General features: G+C 50.9%; 1 protein-coding gene across 1 annotated transcript in view; it reads left to right on the top strand.

Annotated features, from left to right (window-relative positions):
• The window catches only part of rims2b (regulating synaptic membrane exocytosis 2b), a 52,834-nt gene extending 38,724 nt beyond the window's left edge, over positions 1–14,110 (top strand). Inside the window, exons 21-30 of the mRNA XM_047019593.1 lie at positions 204–245; positions 1,040–1,135; positions 3,211–3,243; positions 4,145–4,170; positions 4,383–4,525; positions 7,429–7,616; positions 10,616–10,754; positions 10,878–10,990; positions 11,682–11,923; positions 12,157–14,110. Coding sequence (XP_046875549.1) covers positions 204–245; positions 1,040–1,135; positions 3,211–3,243; positions 4,145–4,170; positions 4,383–4,525; positions 7,429–7,616; positions 10,616–10,754; positions 10,878–10,990; positions 11,682–11,923; positions 12,157–12,354 — 1,220 coding nt within the window. The 3' untranslated portion in view covers positions 12,355–14,110. The remainder of the gene's footprint in view (positions 1–203; positions 246–1,039; positions 1,136–3,210; positions 3,244–4,144; positions 4,171–4,382; positions 4,526–7,428; positions 7,617–10,615; positions 10,755–10,877; positions 10,991–11,681; positions 11,924–12,156) is intronic.
• Positions 14,111–14,649: the final 539 nt, after the last annotated feature.

Genomic DNA, 14,649 nt, shown 5'->3' with positions numbered 1-14,649 from the left:
TTTGAAAACATCTACCCTGTGTGTGCACGTGTGGGTGAGCGTGAGTCCATATGTGTGTGTGCGAATGTGTGTGCATATATCGCGTGTGAGCGTGTGTGCATAAACATGTGTGTGAGAGCGAGTGTGCATCGCATTTGTGTGTTTTTGTGTGCTGACTTCTCATTTCATCTTCATCATCATATTTTGTGTTTTTCACCAATCAGAGCCTGACAAGCGACAAGGCACACCAGTGAATGGAAGAAAAGGCAAGTGTGTGTTGGAGTGTGTTGGAGTGTGTTGGAGTGTGATGGTGTGTGTGTGACTGTGTGTTCGGTTGTAATGTATTCTATGTAGGTTTGCTCTTTGCTGCTGTATCTTAGAGCTGTTTAGAGTGTAATTTGGAAATTATGTGGCTAGTTAGTTAGTGGCCAGTTAGTTAATTATCTGGCTAATTAGTTAATGACTTATTGGATGTAGACAAATGCTGCCGATGTCTTGGACGGTACAGCAGCTTGTTAAGTCTGTGTAGCATTAGTGGTGCTGTACTTGCACAATGTGGGCTATAGGAGGCAGTCAAGTCACATGATTGAAACTGCATCGTAGCAAGAAGAGTCTGTGTGGTTTTACAGTTAATAAATATAATAAAATAAAATATAGTTATATTATGGTTTTACAGTTAATAAATATAATATAATAATAAAACTCTAAATAAATGGTTGTTTGCAGATGTATAGAGCTATGTATGTATGAGTGTGCTTATTAGTGTAAAATCATTTTACACTTTGTATATGTGTATGTGTGTGTGTAGATGAGAGTGCAACTATGGTTGGTCGGTTGAGAATGCATGTGTGCATTGCTTGCCTTTCTGGGTGCTTCTGTGTATATTTAAATTTAGTCATTTAGCAGACGCTCTTATCCAGAGTGTGTGTGTGTTTGTGTGCCTGTGTGTGTGTGTGCCTGTGCCTGCATGTGTTTATGCCTCTACGTGTCTGAGTGTACCTGTGTGTGTGTGTGTCTGTGTGTGTGTGTTTATGACTCGTCCCTGTCTCTGTGATGTCAGAGGTGACGTGGGAGGACCAACAGAAGAAGGCCAATGGTATGCTGCCATCTAGCCCCGCCCCCCCAGAGCCAGGTAGCCCCACCCCCTCCCAGCCAGGTGTGTGTGAGGTGAAGCAGCTTCTCTAGAACCTGACCTGGGGTCAGATCTCCTCCGCCCACCCCTGCTCTGCAGTCTCACAGCAGATGCAGGTCTAACTGACCCAGGACCAGGGCTAGGAGATAGCTTCACCTTACTGCATTTGGTCAAACATGAGGGCCCTGGGAGTGTGTGTGTGTGTGTGTGTGAATGTGTTTGTGTGTGTGAGTGCGTGCGTGTGTGCATTTGTGAGTGTGTGTATGTGTATGTGTGTGTGTGTGTGTGTGTGTGAGTGCATGTGTGTGTGAGTGTGTGTGTGTGTGTGTGTGTGTGTGTGTGTGTGTGTGTGTGTGTGTGTAACTCAGTGGTCCCTCATGTTCAGGTCTTTGCTGTGGTGTTCAGGCAGAGTAGTGTTCCTGTTTGCTGTCCACTCCAGGCTGAAAGTACAAGTATAGAATTAGCCTCAGTTTTACATACAGTAGGAGTATGAATGAATGGCAATGCACTGTCAGTCATAAGCTGTAGTGAGGTGGTGTTAGTCTGGTGATGTTAACATGTCAGACAGCCACCTGAAAGACGGTCGGTATAGCAGCTTCTCTAGAGAAGGTCACCTTCCTCCTCTCCCCCTATTCCTCTTTCTCATCTCTTCCTCCTTTTCCTCCTGCTCCACCGCCTCCTCCTCTTCCTCGTCTCCTCCTTTTCCTTCTTGTCACCACCTTCCTCCTCTTCCTCTCCTCCATCTCCTTTTCCGAACCCCCCCTCCTCCTCTCCTCCTCCTCGTCTTTCACCTGCCAGAGAGATGGGCTCTATTTTGGTAGACATTAGATTCAGTTAGACTGAGCTTCTAATTGTCTCTCTGCAGTTTCCATAGTTACCTTCCTGCACAAAGTCAGCGTGGTTGCACACACAAGCACACACCACACACATACACACACACTATTCACTTCTCATTCACTCTTATGCCACTTGCTTAATCACCCACAGACTCGTTTAAACCGGGGACAGTTTTAAATCCTGGTTAGTTGGATGTTTACCGCACGGGTATGGCCTTAACTTGGTAGCCGTGTGTTGTCGTGACAGTCCCTAAATACAGGTCACGTTTTCCCCCTCCCAACAGCCAGGTGAGTCACAGCGTGTGTGTTTGTGTGTGCCAGCTGTGTCTAACGTCTGGCCCTCTTTTAACGCTGTCTAAGACCGCTGGTGAAAAGCCCAATTTGACTGTCTCTAGGACCCTGACAGGTGCAGATCTCCCTCTGGGTCAACTGAAGGCCATACATTGTTTCCTGTAGGATTTATTTTAGCAGTGGGGGCAGGTCCCCCCCCCCCCCCCCCCCCCACCCCCCCCCCCCCCCCCCCCCCGTGAAGCATGTACACTGTGTCTGCTTCATTTGATCTTGATACGCTAAGCATTCTGTAGCTATTAAAACTACTTCAGCATAACAATGCACCTAAAATACAAACATGAGCAAGGGCAGCAATCGCTATCGAATCGACATGTGCAATTTCGCTAGCAGGTGAAGAATAGCCTACAAACAACGAAAGTAACCAGTTAACTTAATTTAAATTAGCAAGAACTATACGCTAATACAATAACAGGCTTAAATTAACTGACAACAAGTTATACGACTTAGCTCTACAGTTCTCAAGGACGCACACACGCAACCTCAACTGCGCTGTGAAGCGTGTGTCCGTGCTATCGTCCGATACGCTTTCTAACAATCACTGCTGATAGACGGCCTAAAATTTTGTACAGCCCTATTTCTGATACCGTGACGGCAGAAATGTAGCCGTGGCCGGCCGTCACGGAAAAATCGACATAGCGGAAACCCTGCCATAGCTCCTCCTCCTCTCCACCTCCTTCACCACTTCCTGTCTTTGTTAGAGCTCCCGGGTGGTGTTTCCTGTTTGGGTGGGTGGTCATGAGTCACGTTCACTTTGTTTTGGTGTTTTGTTTCTCATTTGTGTGTTCTCTCTCTCTGTCTGTCCATCGGGCCGTCCATCCGTCCATCCATCCATTTGTACGCCTGTATGTTCATCCCTCCACCCATTCATCCCACCATTTGTTCATCCATCCATCCATCCTGCTGTCGGCACAGCAGAGGAGACGTCGCCCCAGAACGGAGAAGAAGGTAGCGGCACTCATCCCCTCCTTCTATATCATCCCTCCATCACTCTCCTCCTCCTCCTCGCCCTCCTCATCCCTTCATCCTATGTCCCTCGGTGTGTATCTGTGTGTGGACTCCATCTGACAGGCTGTGATGTGAAATAAGAATTCATACTTTGGATGGGCGCTGTTCTACAGCTGTGCGGCAGGGTGTGTCTCCTGGTAGTTGCTGTCGGAGTGTTGCTGTGCTGAGCGTGTCACTTCCTGTCTACGCTCACAAGAAGACACGAGACAAATACGTTTCTTTATACATCTACTGATTTTCCGTGACTGATTAAAAATGGTCCCGACCAAATGCTTCCACAAAATACTGTTGTATGATATGGTTCAAGTTGGAAATCAGTATGTTGAGCAGTTGACAATGTGTGTGTCAGTGTGTGTGTCAGAATGTGTCAGTGTGCGTGCACTTCAGTGTGTGTGTGTGTCGGTGTGTTTGCTTCAGTGTGTGTGTGAGTTTGTCAGTGTGTGCTTCAGTGTGTGCTTCAGTGTGTCTAGTGGGGGTGTGGCCTAGAGGGGCTGTGGCCTAGTGGGGGTGTGGCCTAGTGGGGCTGTGGAGTAGAGGGGCGGGGCCTAGCGGGGCTTGATGAATAAACAAATACATAGAGAGGCCTGACATAGCAGAGTGCACTTCCTCCATCTAACCTGCAGTCTTCCTGTCTGCAGCCTGGTGTCTGTGTGCTGGGCTTGGTGCTGGGCTCTCTTCCTCTCTCTGTCTCTCTCTCTCTCTCTCTCTCTCTCTCTCTCTCACTGAGCCATTAGTGGCTTTAGTTAGAGGAATAAATAAACCGAAATGATCATATTTTTCCTGTTCCCCCCCCCCATCTCTCCTTCCTCCTCCACCCTCCCTCTTTCTCTCTCTCCCTCAGCAGGTGCCATGAAGGATCCCTCCAAGGTAAGAATCTTCCAGTTGAACAGAGGAGAAAGGCAGGGAGGAGAGAGAGGGAGGGTGGAGGAGGAGGGGCAGGCGAAGGAGGGCGACGAGGGGGCTGTGGGCTACAGAAGAGGGAAGAGGGTGGGGCAGGGAGTTCTCTATGTTTATGGTCTGCCTAGCGTGCACAACAACCATCTGATATGTGTGTGTGCACGTTTCCCACGTGTCCACAGGTGAAAGCCCCGGACAACCTGTCCTTCAAGTCGTCAGACAGTGATGTCAGTGACGTGTCGGCCATGTCGAGCGCGTCGCGTCTAAGCAGCACCAGCCACATGTCCGTCCAATCAGAGAGGACCAAGGGCACACGCAAGATCAGGTGAGCCCACAGCAACCTGGCTCACGTACGAACAGGTGTGATCTGAGTCAGGTGTGCGGGGGACGCCATTGTCAGGGCCGTACCGGGATACTCCCTCAGACGCCTCCTAGCTTCCTAGCATCCTAGCGTCCTTTCTTCCTAGCACTCTTGCCTCTTAGTGTTCTACATTTTACATTTACATTTAGTCATTTAGCAGACGCTCTTATCCAGAGCGACTTACAGTAAGTACAGAGACATTCCCACCGAGGCAAGTAGGGTGAAGTGCCTTGCCCAAGGACACAACGTCATTTGGCAAAGCGGGGAATCGATCCGGCAACCTTCTGATTACTAGCCCGACTCCCTCACCGCTCAGCCATCTGACTCCCTGTTCTAGCGTTCTAGTGTCCTACCATTCTAGCCTCGTAGCATGCTAGCCTCTTAGCCTCCAACCATTCTAGCACAATAGCCTCGTAATGTTCTATCCTCCCAGCGTCCTAACTTCCTAGCGTCATAGCCTGCTAGCCTCCTAGCCTGCTCGTGTCCTAGGGGGGGGGGGGGGGGGGGGGGGGGTTGTTTGGGGCCTCTGAGGGTGTTCCCCCCCAGGCTGTGTACATGTACAGCAGGATGCCTCAACACTCAGGTCGTCTCTCATCACTGCCATCACACGTTTTCATCACACCATGGTTGTTGTTGTTTTCTCTTCTCTTGTTTCTGAGCATGCTCTGCCTCCATGGTCACCGATGTGTTCTTGTTTCTTGCCTGTCTGCCTGTCTGTCTGTCTGTCTGTCTGTCTGCATGCTTTCTGCCTGCTCCCCCTGGGCTGGCTGTGGTCTGCAGTCATGAAGAGGTCCAGGAGGGATGTGAGGCCGGGGGGGGCGGGACCAGCTTCGAGCTGGCCGACGCTTTAGCCGCTGGGGCGGAGGGGGGAGGAGGGGCGGAGGGCGCAGGAGGCGCCGAGGGGGGCGGGGGAGGCGAAGGGGGAGAGGAGGGGGTAGGGGCAGGGGGAGAGGAAGAGGCAGCCGAAGAGGAGAAGAAGCCAGCGGCGCCGGCCCCTGAGACCAAGTAAGCCCGTCTGTGGGAGGGGCCAGTAGTCATGACAACACAAGGACAGTAGTCATGACAACACAGTTTGGTAACGACAAATGAGGCAGCCAAGGTTCAGACCTCAGTAACAATGAAAACACACACGATTGTTCATTTAAACATCGCCCTGCTCCCAATATGAAAACACCCCATGCGCAAGATTTATACATTTGATCCAAAGCGATATACAAAGGGGATTGGAACCTACAACTTTTTGATCTGCGGTCAAATGGTGAACCGCTGTGCTACATCTGTTCAGGATAGAGATTAGAGCACACATAACCTTTCCCAGTCTTACTGGGGGAAGTCTGAATGCTGCCCTCACAGCTGTGGAGAGGATCCGTTAGGGATCACCTGCATGTGCATGGACCCTTAGTATTACTGTTCAGACTACTGGATTCATGTTGTACATTTCTACATTCTGTGTAAACTCCTGAGACCTGGCAATACATGGCTTTTAAAATGTTAACATGATGACGCGTGTTTGAGTTCGGCGGAGAAGCATTTCAAGGATATTTGTTCTAGTTATGAATCTTTAACTCAACTAACTAGAATGACACAGCTGTTCCTGGAGCTGTTCACATTTGTGACATCGAAATGTAAATGTCCACTATAATGCAGCGGACGTAAGCTGGTTGCTGGGCCTCAGGAGGATGTGTTCAGTACTGTGTCTCCTTCACCTCTCCTTCCTCAGTCCTTATCTCCTGACCTGCCTGCGTCCTGCCCCCCCCCCTCCATATGCTTGTCTCATTGACTGACCATGATGGTAGTGTTGGTGGCAGTGGAGCTGGTGGTGTTAGTGTACCCTGGTTATCGCTGTTTGTCTGTCTGTGAGCAGGCCTGCTCTATTCTGAGCACACGCTAACATGAAGAGAGGACTGTTTTGTTCTCTTTATTATTACCATAAGAAAGCAGAGAATAAAAGCATTGACTATCCCCGGTAGATGTCATGGTGACCTTAGTCTATAAATGCCTCTTGATATTCAGCCAGTGTTCACAAAGTGGAGTGTGTGAGTGTTTATCTGCAGTTGTCTTTGCTGGGATCAGGTGATAACAAGCTGTCTCCTGGGTGCACACACACACACTGACACTCTCACAGATCCTTCACTCACACAAAGATCTACACAGCTACTGCACACACACACACACACATTCAGCTACTGCAAACACACATAGATCTACACACAGAGACAAACACTGATCTATAGACACACAACAAGACTCAAGTCCCTACTGCTAGGCTGACTGCTACCAGGCTGGAGGCAGAGTAGAGAAACAGCCTGTCAGGTAGAGAGGCAGAGCAGAGAAACAGCCTGTCATGTAGACAGGCAGAGCAGAGAAACAGCCTGTCAGAGGTAGAGAAGCAGAGCAGAGAAACAGCCAGTCAGAGCAGTAGAAATCCAAGGTCACTGTTGCTTCCTTATGTGCTACCTGCTGTAGGTCTGGTTGGACCTTTAACCCCAACCCAAGCTCCTGTTTCTGTGACCTTTGACTTGTGTGTCCGTGCCCTCCTGTAGCTGAAGACTGTCCTCCTCTTCCTGTCTCTTCCTGTTTGTCCGGTCTCCCTCCCTTCCTGTCTGTCTGTCTGTCTGTCTGTACTTCCTCTCCGCCCTCGATCCATCCTCCTCTCCTATCCTCTCCTCCTCTATTCCTCTCCTCCTCTCTTCCTCTCCTCCTCTCTTCCTCCTCTCCCCTTTCTCTTCCTCTCCTCCTATCCTCTCTTCCTCTCCTCTCTTCCTCTCCTCTCTTCCTATCCTCTTCCTCTCCTCTTCTCCTCTGCTCTCCCCCTCTGCTCACCCCATCATCACTGACAGTGAGTTTACGTCCAAAATGAAACACAGGCCCGCAAATGCGCCTGGCGCCAACCTTACCAAGAGCTCCAGCGTGGGCGGAGAGATCTGCTCGCTGGGACGCCGGGACGACGACGACGACGACGACAAGAAGAGACGCTCCAGCTTCGGGGCCAAGATGGCCGCCATGGTGGGACTGGGGAAGAAGAGTCAGAGTGCCTCCCAGCTCAACCCTGAGGGTGAGTGCCCACTGCTCTCTGTGTGAGTGCACACGACTTCCGATTTCCCTCTGAGGGGGAATACACACTCCTTCCTTCCTCTCCATCATCCTCTTCCTGGTCTGGACTGGGCTGTGGTGGAGATATATCATGTGTTGTGTGTGTGTGTGTGTGTGTGTGTGTGTGTGTGTGTGTGTGTGTGTGTGTGTGTGTGTGTGTGAGAGAGAGAGAGTTCCATTGAACAAAAAAACATTCAAAGCCTCTCACATTCTATGGAAACAGTGGCAGATTGTTTTCCTGGACGAACAAAACAGACGCATTTTCATCCACTGCCACCATCATTTCAGCATTGCAACACCCACTACTGTAAGCCCCCTGCCCGCTTTGTCAATGGATGGTTCAAACAGTGCTCTCCAGGCTGGTCTCTCCTCCTCTTGCCTCCCAAACTTGGCCTCCCACAGGGTGTCAACTCTGCCTTTTAGTTCCTCCACGTTCATGACCTTTACACACCTTCTGTGGAGAGAGAGGGGGAACGTTGGAGGAGACAGCGATAACTTGCAGAACAGAGTGTGTGTCCTGTCTGTCTGTATACATTAGGGGTGATATGTGGGAGGTCTGTTTGATTTGGCCAAGCCATGTGTTTATAAACTGTATCAGGCTGTGGAGAGCAGGGGAGAGGGACAGCAGAATTTTCTGGTCCAGGTTCTGGTTCTGGTCCTGGTTCAGCCAATTGCAGTGCAGGAATGGGCCTGGACCTTGAGTGTGAGTGTGTGTGTGTGTGTGTGTGTCACCAGAAGTTGTTGATGTTGTTGTGAGATGGAGGTAATGTCAGGTGAACGGTGTCCTTCTGCAATAATCGCTCTGCTCTCTCTCTCTCTTCCCCTCCTCTGTCTCTCTGTCAGCATTCAGTCACAAACGACAACCCGTCATTATGCTGTGACCCACATATGACCAAGTCAGACGTTCTACTTTCCCTCTTTCCCTGCTGTTCTCCTGCCATCCCTCCCATCTCTTCTTTTGTGCCGAGTCCCTACGGTACGGATGAGTCATCCAGGGACGGGAGGTGGTCTGAATGGCGCCCCCCCCCCCCTCCGGCCGGCCTCAGTCCCGTGTGCACATGGAATGAGCTGCGTTCGCCTTTTCTCTCTCTTTCCCTCTCTCTCCGTCTCCCTCTCTCTCCCTCTCATCAACTCCCCCCCCTCCCCCCCCACCCCACAAGGACGTTAAAGGGTCCATATGGGTGTTGGGTCCCATGTTTTTGTAACGGTCGGCTTGGTACGAAGGAGCACAAACACTCAGGGAGGAACATACGGTCAACATGTTGACCGCTCTCAACCATCTGGTCCAGCCTTCTCTGTTGGACCTGGTTGCAACATCAGCCAGTCAGCGACCCGGGAACTAGACTGTGGAGGGTGAACATAGTCCTCCTCCTCTCCTCCACCTCTTCCTCTGTCCTCTCCTACCCTCCCCCCTCCCTACACTTTACCCACCGAGGATGAGGAGGCTGGGGAGGAGGGTGGGTAGAGGAGGAAAGGAGAGGGGAGGGAGGGGAGAGTGGAGGGTGGAGGAGGGGAGAGGGGGGGAGGTCAAGAGAAGTGGTGGAGGAGAGGGGAGGGAAGGGGGATGAGAGTGCAGGTGAATTGAGAGATGGTGGAAGAGGAGGGGAGGAGGGGGGGAGAGGACGCGGCTGGAAGGATACTCAAGGGCAACTATGTAACAGAGACGTTTGTGTGTTTCTGGGTAAATCTCTGACTCCTGGAGCACCATTCAAGTTGCTCCATTGCTGCGTGCTCCCTGATTGGTTGATCTCCTGGGTGAGCATGTACCGCTCCCGTCTGCCCACCTCCTAGCACAGTGAGCAGGGAGGAGCGGAGCTGAACACACACGCAGAGAAAGAGAGGGAGACCGAAAGAAAGAAAGAGAGACGCGTCTTTTCAACTCTTGCAGACTGGACCCAATCTCTTTGCTTCTTTTATGGACAAGTCTGGTCCCACGTATTCCAGAGCACCTCGTTCAAGAGCTCTTCATCGTTCCAGAGCAACTTCATCGTTCTAGAGTGCGTCCTCCCTGGAACTCTCCGTCCGTCGGCCGTCCATCCGTCTGTCGACGATCCGCCTGTCGGTCACCGGGTGGTGCGCTGCGGTTCGGTCCGGGGTCCAGGGCGCGGTGGCTAGGGGTGGAGCAGCATGGGCAGGCAGAGTAGTGATGCGAGCAGCAGTGCAGGGGGACCGGGGGGCGGTGCAGCCACACGAATGCAGCGCTCCCAGAGCAGGCTCAGTCTGTCGGCCTCCTTCGAGGCTCTGGTCGTCTACTTCCCCTGTGTGAGCTCCTACCACAAGGGCGACGCAGGTGAGACGGTGTGCGTGCGTGCACACGAGAGTGCGTGTGTGTGGTGCTCGGGTGTGTGTGTGTGCGTCTGTGTGTGTGACAGGCTGCATGTCTGATATTGGTCCAGCTGTGATTCAGTTCACAGTGTTGCCTGATTACAGCACTGTTCCAACCTTCCCCTACAACCTGCCAGTTGCGTGGAGCCTAGAGGCCCACCTGCTGGGCAGATGAAGGTACTGCAGGCTGTTGAGGAAAATAAAAGGAGGGGGGGGGGGGGGTGGGAAGAGATGGATAGAGGGAGACAGATGGGGAGAGAGGGAGGGATATAGGAAGATTTGGATAGGGGGAGATATGAGGAGAGAGGGAGGCATAGGGAGATCTGAATAGAGGGAGAGAGATATGGGGAGAGTGGGCCGAGGGAAGCTGGGGAACAGGCTGTTCCCTGGGAACAGACCGATGAGGAGGAGAGCTGAGAGGGGCCCAGCCTGGACCAGACCCTCCAGACACTTCTGAAGCTGGGTTTGGTATGGGGAGATGTGGTTTACTGGTTCTTTACCGGCAGGCTGCCAAAGAATTGTCACAAGTTGACTAACTCTCTTTACTTCTCTCTCTCCCTCTCTCTCTCTCTCTCTCTCTCTCCCTCCCCTTCCCTCTCTCTCTCTCTCTCTCCCTCTCTCTCCCTCCCCCTCCAGAGGAGGAAGGGAAGAAGAAGGTGATCCGCCTGCCCATCCAGAGGAGCGTGGAGACGGGTCTGGCCATCGAGTTCAAGAGCAGGATGACCCGGCAGCCCAGCAGGGAGACTGACCCCGAGGCAGAGGCCAAGCCTGGAAAGTACGTACCCTGACACACGCCTGTACCCATCACTCACTGACAGTAACCCTGACACATGCCTAGAAACGTCCCATTCTTCCGAAATTCATTAACGGGACTGATGGTTACCCTCCTCCCCTCCAGCCTTATCTTCCCAGGGGTGAGGATCGCTGCCGATAAACAGTTCACCGGCTTCCTGGAGGGATTAGGCCCCGCCCAGCTGGCGGGGAGACAGACTCTGGCCACGCCCCCCATGGGTAAGCTCCTCCCCTCGCGCTGTTTCGTATTGGCCGGCCCCCTGGTGGTCGCTGTGTCGTATCTCTGCGTTGACCACAGATTCAAGTGTCTTAAAGACACGCTAAGATAAATCTTTGATCTATTCATTATCCTTGAGTTGTATTTCTTGTCTGGTATTACTTTCTCTCTCAAGCCTCTCAGCTTTCAACTTTATCTGTCCCCAGAGGGCAATTGTTTGTGCAGCAAATGACTATAAAATATAAAAAGCCTAGAGAGGCACGTCAAACAGCAGGTGGGAGAACAGCAGTGGTCCCAAGTTTACCTTCCAATCATGGAACTGATTATAGAGGAACTTTATAAAGGATTAAGTGATGACTTTTAGAGCACCAATTAAAAGATCAAAATGTCACCCCACTAGAAATACTCTCTTCTCAGCTAACTGATCACTCCTGAACCTAAACTCAAGTCACACTGTGGGGGGAGACAGACCTTGTTTCTTCCGTGTTCAATAACAGTTAATAAGGGGAATCCTATTTGTTTATCCTGCCCATCAGGACATCCCAGATCCTGATGTTATATTGATACTGGATATTATATTAACCCCCAGGTGATATCTGTTACCAAACGTTATCATTATACTGGATGGTCCTGAGGTTATATTAATACTGGATGGTCCTGAGGTCATATTAATACAATGCTATCTGTCTGCAGGTGATATCCAGATCGGCATGGTGTTCAGGAAGGAGCGTCTGGATGTGGAGGTGATCCGTGCTCGGGGCCTGGTGGGTAAACAGGGCAACAAGCAGACGCCCGCTCCGTACGTCAAGGTGTACCTGATGGACAACGGCAAGTGCATCGTGAAGAAGAAGACCAGGCTGGCCAGGAAGACCCTGGACCCCCTCTACCAGCAGCAGCTGCAGTTTGAGGAGAACCCCGAGGGCAAGGTCCTGCAGGTAACCAGGAAGGAACACTAACTAGTACAGGCCCTGCAGTTAACCAGGAAGTAACACTAACTAGTATAGGGCATGCAGGTAACCAGGAAGTAACACTAACTAGTATAGGGCATGCAGGTAACCGGGAAGTAACACTAACTAGTACAGGTCCTGCAGGAAGTAGGTAGAGGAAGTAGTAACTAACCCTAACATGTGTGACCTCTGACCCTAACTTGTGTGACCTCTGTCTGCAGATCATCGTCTGGGGCGACTACGGACGCATGGACCACAAATCCTTCATGGGAGCTGCTCAGATCCTATTGGACGATCTGGACTTGTCCAACATGGTGATTGGCTGGTTCAAACTCTTTCCTCCCACCTCGTTGGTAGACCCGACCTTGGCACCTTTGACTAGTAAAGCCGCCCTTGAGGGCTCCAATGCTCGCTCCTAGCACTCCGAGGGACGGCTAGCGTCGTTATAGCAACCAGCGAGGGAGATGTGGGTGTGGTCAAGATGGCCACGCCCGATTCCGCTGCATGCTCGATGTCGTGTGTTCTGATTCTGTCAAGAGAAAAAGGGCGGGACTTAGGGCCGGTCGTCTCCCTGGCGACCCGCAGGCTCGCGCACACACAGGACACGCCCCTCCGAAGGAGGACCTGGCTAAGGATGCTTGGACATGAAGGACTTGTCAGTGGACAGGAAGTGGATGCAACTCAGTGGTGCTAGATCACCTGTAGGTTCTACGGTCCAAGCCATGAGAGGAGAGAGGATAGAGGGAGGAGAGAGAGGGAGGAGAGAGAGAGACAACTGCAGAGAACTGAGTGATAGTTCTACAGAGACTCTCTGGTTTTGTCTACTAGGACGTTTTCTGCCTTTGTTGTCGAACGCTGTGGTTGGCTGCTGGTCAGGCCACGCTCACCAGTCGCCATGACAAAGACATGGGGACCAATACCAGCTAGGTGAGGGACGGTGTCCACCAATCATCAACCAGGGACAGACCTCCCCAGCGACTCCCACCTCCCCTCCTCACCCCCCCCTCCCCCCACTCCCTCCCTCCACTACACCCCTCCAACAAGGATGCAAACACACTCAGACAGCCAATCACATGCTGGAGAGCCAATCACATGATCATAGAGGTGTGGCCACTGATTGTCACGGTGACCAGACCCAATCACCAACACCTTCCTATCATCCACTGGTCTCCACAGAAACAAACTGGACCTTCTCTTAATTCATTTGATTCTTATTATTTTCTCTTCTGTTCTGCATGGACACACGCTAGGTGACCCGCGGAAAACACGCTTGGTGACGCGTGGAAAGAAAAAAAGTTGAAACCGCATCTTAAGAGAGAAAAAAAAATTCTACGATTTCTATTATTTTCTAAGAAGAGAAACCCTATAGTGCATGGTTCTCAGGGCGAGTGAATGCTGTCTGATGATCAAGATGGTGGTGTGTGTCGCTCCCAATTAAGCCTGTTTACAAGTGTGTCGTTTTACGGACAGTGAGTGTTGATAGGGCACTGAGAAGAACTGATATTGTGTTGAAAGAGAAAGGGGGAGAAAGAGTGAGAGAGGGAGGGAGATGGATGCACAGAAGGTTGTGTGTGTGTGCGTGTGTGTGTGTGTGTGTGTGTGTGTGTGTGTTTGTGTCAGAGCTCCTGACTGTTCAGGTCTGCATGGCCTCCCTCTTCTCTGTCTCCACCACAAACACGCATGTAATGAGGCTTCGGCTACACGCCTAGAACACGCCTCCACCCGCATGTTTAGATATGATGATGATGATGAAGATGATGTTTGAGGAGTTTGCAGTTGCCTGTACAGTGCATGTGAACCTTGCCACGCCCCTCTTCCTCCTCACTGCCCCCACGTTGACACGACAACGATGCACCGATGGTGATGCGGCAGCGTTCGCCATGGCGACAGAGGTGAGAGGTCAGAATCCTCCAACTAGACATTCCACCAACTGGTAACCATGGTTTCTGTGTGATTTAAAAAAGAAAACAAGTATGAAAATGAAATAAAAGAGTTTTATATTTATTGATAAACTTGACAAGGGGAAAATAAATGTATGGTTGCAAGTATATTTTATTTTAATATTGTTATAAAGAAAAAGATAAAATGTAAAAAATGTGTAAAAGAGCTGTTGAGACTGACCCTGCTGAACAGGGAGGGATGAGAATGTGACTGGAAATGGGACATTGCCACAAAACATGAATTTTTAATTGTTTCTTGTTTTGAGAAAAATAAAATTCATTTACTACTTTTTGGCCGCTTTGTCTGTGAATGCAGTGACACGTCTGCTCACTCAACCACTTGTGAACTTGTGCTGTGTGAATATTTACCCATCAAGCTATACAATTACCTTCACCTGCGATTCTTCTGGAAAAAGGCCCCTTGTACTGAACAGTGATATACCTGGTCACTACTGCTGCCAGCTTGTTCTTCTCAACATCACGTACACTCTCCGTGCCATACAGTCAGTGACATGACACAGATAGAACAGGGCTTAAAGAGAATCTCAACAGCTGTTCACCTGTCTGTAATGTGGCCTCAAACAGACGACTTGGAAGTGATCTTGACAGGACTGCCAGCTCTCACGCATTGGCCGTGAGACACGCGTTTCAACCAGTTCACACGCTGTCACGCCACGCCTTGTATTTCTCACGCGGAGAAGGCAACGCCAACCAAGTAGTCCTGTTAACGTTGAAAACAGTAATGGAGAAGGTGCAGGCACATGGAGTGAAGCA

The sequence above is a fragment of the Hypomesus transpacificus genome, chromosome 4, assembly GCF_021917145.1.
Source record: "Hypomesus transpacificus isolate Combined female chromosome 4, fHypTra1, whole genome shotgun sequence".
NCBI classification, from domain to species: domain Eukaryota; kingdom Metazoa; phylum Chordata; class Actinopteri; order Osmeriformes; family Osmeridae; genus Hypomesus; species Hypomesus transpacificus.
This window is presented reverse-complemented; position numbering and strand designations above follow the sequence as displayed.